At 54.3% G+C, this 6,290-nt stretch overlaps 1 protein-coding gene across 7 annotated transcripts in view; it reads right to left on the reverse strand.

The window, feature by feature from the left end:
- Gli1 (GLI family zinc finger 1) overlaps positions 1 to 5,714 on the reverse strand; it is a 13,973-nt gene extending 8,259 nt beyond the window's left edge. For 3 of the 7 annotated variants that reach the window (XM_031350196.1, XM_031350197.1, XM_031350193.1), the window contains exons 1-4: positions 5,043 to 5,445; positions 4,687 to 4,800; positions 1,846 to 2,597; positions 1,515 to 1,607 (exon numbers count right to left, since the gene is read on the reverse strand). In XM_031350196.1, coding sequence (XP_031206056.1) covers positions 1,515 to 1,607; positions 1,846 to 1,945 — 193 coding nt within the window. In that variant the 5' untranslated portion in view covers positions 1,946 to 2,597; positions 4,687 to 4,800; positions 5,043 to 5,445. Of the gene's footprint in view, positions 1 to 1,514; positions 1,608 to 1,845; positions 2,598 to 4,686; positions 4,801 to 5,042; positions 5,456 to 5,604 lie in introns of those variants that run through there. The other 4 variants (XM_031350192.1, XM_031350194.1, XM_031350191.1 and 1 more) reach the window with 4 other exon arrangements.
- Positions 5,715 to 6,290: the final 576 nt, after the last annotated feature.

The raw sequence follows: 6,290 nt of genomic DNA on the forward strand, positions 1-6,290 counted from the left end.
AGAAGAGACCAGCATCATTGAGGTGACATCTTCTGGGAAGTGTTTTCTGAGAGCACAAAGAGGCTGCGCTCTGGAGATAGCCAAGGTTGTACCTTGTGCTGCAGCGGGACTTGGTAATGTGTAAGAGTCACCCAGGTGGTACTGGTTTTGACAGCAGGAAGGGGTCATGAAGAGCAGCTGAGGCTCGGCACAGTGAGAGGCCATGGAAGGCCATAAGTGAAGGTGCAGCCTCAGTTTGCAATTGATGGCCCAAGACTGAAGGAGTCATGCAAAGGAGTTGAGTCTTGGCACCGTGTAGACAGTCTATGAGAGGCTATTGGTGAAGCCTAGTTACAGCAGTGTTTTGGGAATGCCAATACCATGCAATGACCACCAAGGCCAGCAGCAGCAGTGGAGTACAGGCGTCTGGAGCCCAGAAGACAAGCTGTGTGCTGCAAAGGGCAGAGCTGGAGAAGTGACCGGTTAAGCCCTTAGAGGAGCCCAGAAGATCGTGAGTTGGATCCCACACATTGGTTTTGCTTTTGATTGTGACTGTGCCCTGGTATTTTTCCCTCTTGAAGGAAGAACACATTTTAGTGGAGCCCACAGTTAAGAGACTTTGAATTTTAAAAGATATTGGACATTTTAAAAGATTGAACTTTTAATATGTAAAGACTGTGGGACTTTAGATCTTGGGGATGAATAAGAAAGTAAGGGTTGAGGCTTAATAGTGATGTGTTTGTGTATCAAGTTGACAAGGGGTCAATTGTACTGGCTGGTTTTATGTGTCAACTTGACACAAGCTGGAGTTATCACAGAGAAGGGAGTTTCAGTTGGGGAAGTGCCTCCATGAGATCCAGCTGTGGGGCATTTTCTCAATTGCCTCTTGTGGGTGGTGCCATCCCTGGGCTGGAAGTCTTGGGTTCTATAAGAGAGCAGGCTGAGCAAGCCAGGAGAAGCAAGCCAGCAAGGAACATCACTCCATGCCTCTGCATCAGCTCCTGCTTTCTGGCCTGCTTGAGTTCCAGTCCTGACTTCCTTTGTGATAAACAGCAGTGTGGAAGTAAGCCAAATAAACCCTTTCCTCCCTAACTTGCTTCTTGGTCATGATGTTTGTGCAGGAATAGAAACCCTGACTAAGACACTGTCCCTACAAAAGATCTGAGTATGATTTCTAGTGCCCACATCAGGCGGTGCACAACCACTCATAATTCCATCTCCAGGGATGGTCCCACACCCTGGGCCTAGGGGAAGGCACCAGGACATGCACAGTCTCACACAGACACAGGCATGTACATTATTAAAAAAATAAAATTAAAATGAGGGGGAAAAGGTACTGCAAAGGTGCGCTGTGCCCCTGTACCTGGTGGGTGGGGCCTCACTCAAAACACACTGCTTGCCTTGCTCTGCCTACAACCTCTTGATTGTTCTATGATGGCCTTTGTCTCTGGATGTTCCTTCCTTTGCTTCCCCACCTTCTCCTGCAACGCAAGTCCCAGAGGGGAAGGGGGAGGGGGGATGGCCTGAGTGCTCACCTTCAGTGCAGCTGCTGGTCTCTCTGGCTGACCCATAACCCTGGGACCCTGACATAAAGTTGGCTTGGTGGCAAAAGGGCAGACCAGAAAGTCCTAGAAAAGAGAGACAGCTGGAGCCAGGCCTTTGAATGGGGGATACAGGGCTTACCTTGAGGCCCTACATAAGTTATGATCCCAGACTCCAAACATACATGGCATGGGGGTGTGTGTCTTAAAATCCTCCTGTAGATAGGAAACTAGTATGCGGTAGGGACGGGGTTGAGAGGGATCCTGGAGCTATGTGAAACATCTGCCAAGTCCTTAAGGCCCAGGGACTGCTGAATGCATTTACCTTCTGTTCCCATGCTGGGGACCCCTTGGCTGGGGAGGGGTCGGAGACAGCATGGCTCACCATAGCTATTGACTTGCGGCGGAGTCATTGGATTGAACATGGTATCTCAACGAAGGATGAGGGGCCCTGAAGAAAGGAATGTAGACCCGCCAGTTATAAAGATGGAGAGAAACAGAGAAGATAAATGACAATTCAGGCACAGATCCCTAGCCAGCATGTCCCTTGTGCCTCTAACCCCCATCTCAGAAACTGGTTATGGAAATCAATAACGTTTCTCAGCTGCTTTAAGAAGAAACATCCCAGATAGTGGGCCGAAGCAGCTGGTCAGTCTTGATCTTTTGGGGGAATTGGGTAGGAGCGCCACAGTCTCTGTATGCACCCAGGAATGTTAGGAACTAATTGATCCAACGCAAGTCCTGGGTGATTTTAATGCCATGAGCTCTCTCTACTTGCTTTTCTTTTTTCTTTTCCCTCTACCGTTTCTTGTTCTGGCCATGAGCCAGCTTTGAGGTGTGTGGTGGTGGAACACACGGAAGGTCTGACTTCATGCCCAGGGCTGCCGCCTCATGCCCAAGAGCTCATATGCAATGCCCAAGAGCTCATATGCAATCTCTCCAGTGTCCAGTAGAGGGAGACCTCGCTTCAATCCAGATTGACTGGTGGGGCCAGAAGAGAACACAAATGATCTGTCGTCTCAGACAGAGAACTGTGTGTGGGAGGGAATACCGCTTCAGAGCTGAACGTCTCCCAGTCTGTTGAGTAAAAACGATGGGAACTAAAGTCATTCTGAGGCGGTCTGACACTGGGTCTAGCTATACCTTTTGGTTTGGGGGTGGGGAGGATCGGGAAGGGATTGTCAGGAAAGGCTTAACGGGAATGAGAAAACGAAGTCCTCTATTAGAAAGGCACTAGAGAGAGAGAGAGGAGCTGGTGCGAGGTCCACTTTTCCTCAACAAGTTTTCACTCCACTCCAGGTTTTTCGATCTTCCAGGAACGGAGGGTGGGGTGGGGCGGGGTGGGGTGGAGAACCACCGGGAGCGGGCCGGCCGGCGCGGTGGGTGATCCCGGGATGCTGGGATTTAGGGTGAGGGCGGGGTAAAATGGGGAACGGAACCCGGACCCTACGACCCAGCCTAAGTGCTGTAGCCTGGGCTACTATTGCAAACTCCTCCTTTTCCAGCCGAGACCCGGATCCCGCATCCAAGACCTCCCAGGTCGACATTGGCACTAACGTGGGGGTGGGGGGCACAGCTGGCTGGCAGCTGGATGAGGGGGCACAACTCCCGCCCCTCTTCTCTGTGACTCATTCAAGGGAAGGGGAGGACTTGCAAAGGACCCCCTGACACTAGATGTTCCCTCAAAGCCTCAAAGTTGTCATTCTCATCTTCCTGTCCCATTGCCCGACCGCTCCAAGAGACCGGATGAAAACGGGGCGACAGCCCCCTTCGCCCACGCGAGGCACCGCCTACACTCACGCCTCCCCCTTCATACTACAAACGACGTCGCTAACTCATCCAGTTTCAGTAAAGGTTTTTCTGGGCGGGATGGAGCAAGAGAATTAGCCTGCAGAGACCCGAATCATCTTCGCTGTCTATTTTCTTGAGTCCTCTACCCCTTCTCCCCAACTCCCTGGAGTCGGCCCCACCCCCTTCTCCGGGTCCCGCCTTCCCCGCCCCCGTGCCTTCTCGGCCCACCCAAGTCGCCGCCGCAGGCTCTGGCTGCAGACGGCTCAGCTTCCCCGCCCGCCTGGGGAGCCCAGAAAAGCGAGGGGGGGGGGTGAAGGGTGGGCCATTCTTCCCTCTCTCAGCGCATCCTGAAAGCAGGCAGCGGCGCCCGGAGAGGGGGGGGGCACTATTGGAAAGAAGGGTCCCAATAGTGGAGTGGGAAAGAAGAAACCATAAACTAAAAGAAAGAAGTGCCTGTGTAAATAAGGTGTGCGCGGAGAGGACACCGTGGATTCCTGGGTATCTCCCCCAGCTTCCTAAGGGTTAACCCCTATAGACCCCCGGGAACCCCCTAGTGACGTCAAGAGCGAGTCGGAGACGTCTGTCCGGCGGGGATGCCCAGAGAGATAATGGAGGGGGGGTCCCTCTGAACCCCGCCCCCTAGGGAAAATCACCCACGTTCAGGAGCTTTCCTCCCAGGATGACACTGGCCATCTTTCTCCCCGTACTGGAAGGAAAGACCTATACCATAAAGTTCTGGTTCTCCAGATGCCCCTAACCCTCGGTCTCTACGGAGTTTCCTTTCCTTGATGCTGTTCCCAAAGCTAACTGTCGTGGGTTGATTGTTTCAGGATCATGGGGCCTGAAAGAGGATTCAGAGCGGGGAGCAAGGGCAGGCAGGGTGGTCTGAGCCAGAGGAGGGGCCTCGGTCCCCAGCTCCTGCTTGGGCGGGGGGCCAACCGGGATACACAAGCTGGCAGTGGCCAGTGGTCCCGCTCTACCCCAGTAGGGGTCTCCTGGCGCCTGGCTTCAGCTGCCCCGGTGGTCCTGAGGTCAGAGGGTCAAAACAAGGTCTCCCCGGCTCTTGCTCTCCCTCAGGGCCCTGCCCACAGTCCTTGGGACTCAGAAGTCCAGAATTCCTAGGGATTTTTCTACGGCCTACACCAATGTTAGGAAACCCACCCAGCCTCCTTCCAAGTCCAAATCCACTCCTTTGCCCCCAAACTCCATGTGCACATCTGTCACAGCCACAGGTCAGGAGTCCAATCCCAGCCCGGCGCTCAGGGGTTTTGTTGCCTGGCACACCCCTACTCCCACCCCACTGAGCGCTCCCTTCTTTTGCGGTGGGTCCCGTCTTAGAAACACTGACGTCTTCAAACGGCGCTCAGAGACGCACCTGGAGTTCCCTCTACCACGCAGACCTCCAGCTGGCCGTCCCAACTGCCTCTTCATCCCAACCTCAAGAAAGGGAAAGATTTCTAATATGTGGGAGAGGCGCGGACAAAGAGACCTGGGACAGACACAGATTGTCAGAAAGAAGGAAATGCAGAGAAAAGGAGGGGGGGGCACAAATTAAAGCCAAACAAGAAAACACACAAACTTCCTAATAGCTCACCCCAAACTCTCCCATCCCATATTGCTTCTGAGCCCCAGGTCTCCTTCTGGGATAGGGCGAGTCCCTATGCGTCAAAGCATCTCCTCAGCCCCCTCCCCCATCGCTCCCAGGTGGTCTCCCGCCTGCCCCCCTCTCACCTCCGTCGGGGCGCAGGGCTCGGGATGCGTGGTCCAGGGCTGGAAACTGGGCTGGAGGGAGAGGTGTGTGGCGGGGAGGGGGGGGTCACAGGGCCACTACAGCGCAGCTTCAGTGCCACCCCACCCCCCCAACCTGGCCCCCAGCCCTCCCGCCGGCCCAGCCCGCCGGGCCGCGAGCCGGGACCACCCGCGAGAAGCGCAAACTTTTTTTTTTCCCTTTGCAAAAACTTTTTCTCGCTCTTGCCACCCGTACGCCGCCGCTCTTCCTGCTCACTTCCCTGGTATATCCTTCCTTCGGGCCGTTCTAGAAGATGAACTGGGTGGATAGAAGCTAGAGACGGGGTGCCGGGCTTATGGCACCCCAGGACCCCCAGGATCCTCCCCCTCCCTTGAGGGACCCTATACTGCCTACTACCCCCCCACACACGCTGCTGTTGGTAGACAGTAAATCCCGGCGCGGATCCCTGGATCGGCTGTCCACGAAGAGGATCTGAACCAGAGCCAGGAAAACACTGAGGAAAATATTGCGCGGCGGGAGAGGGAGGGGTGGGGGGAAGCTCACCCAGAAACTTAACTTTGAAGGTTCGGCCGTTGCCTTTCATTGGTCGTAACTGAGCTTTCTCCATGTCGTGGTCTGAAGGCCAGCCTCACTCTTTGGATGGAACGTGGAAGATTTGGAGAGTTGGGGTTTGGGCGAAAGAAGTTGGGTTGGCTGTGGTAGGGGAGGGGAGGGAGTACGACCTATGGAACATGAAAGAAGAACATGGGCTGGAGTTCAAAGTGCAGGATGTGCATTCACAGATCACTGAAGACAGAGGTGCTCTGTAGAGTACCTCTCTGGAGAAACTCCGTTCTCCATCTCCAAATTCTGGACGCAGTTGCCACCTCCACACCTCTTTCTTTAAGGCTTTTCGCGCCCTCTGCTGGTCGTCCTACCACATGGCACACCTCGGAGTCAAAAATGATTGGATTGCACTGGCGAACTTAAGGAAATTTGACAGGTTCCTTTCCCTAGAGCCCAGTTAGATACCCAGGGAGCTGCGTGAGCTCACAGGAACAGAAGGGCACATCAGGGGAGATTGTGAGTCCCTTAAGGTAGTGCCTGATAGGGGAGTACCCTTGTCTTTTTGAATTTGTGTTACCATGGTGACTGGACACAGGCAAGAGGGACACTATTTCAGTTTCCCACCTGAGAAAGAAGCCAAAGAATGGTGGGGCTGGAGGTGGGCTGGGGTGGGGCTGGGGGTG

Source organism: Mastomys coucha, unplaced genomic scaffold (assembly GCF_008632895.1).
Source record: "Mastomys coucha isolate ucsf_1 unplaced genomic scaffold, UCSF_Mcou_1 pScaffold4, whole genome shotgun sequence".
NCBI lineage: Eukaryota > Metazoa > Chordata > Mammalia > Rodentia > Muridae > Mastomys > Mastomys coucha.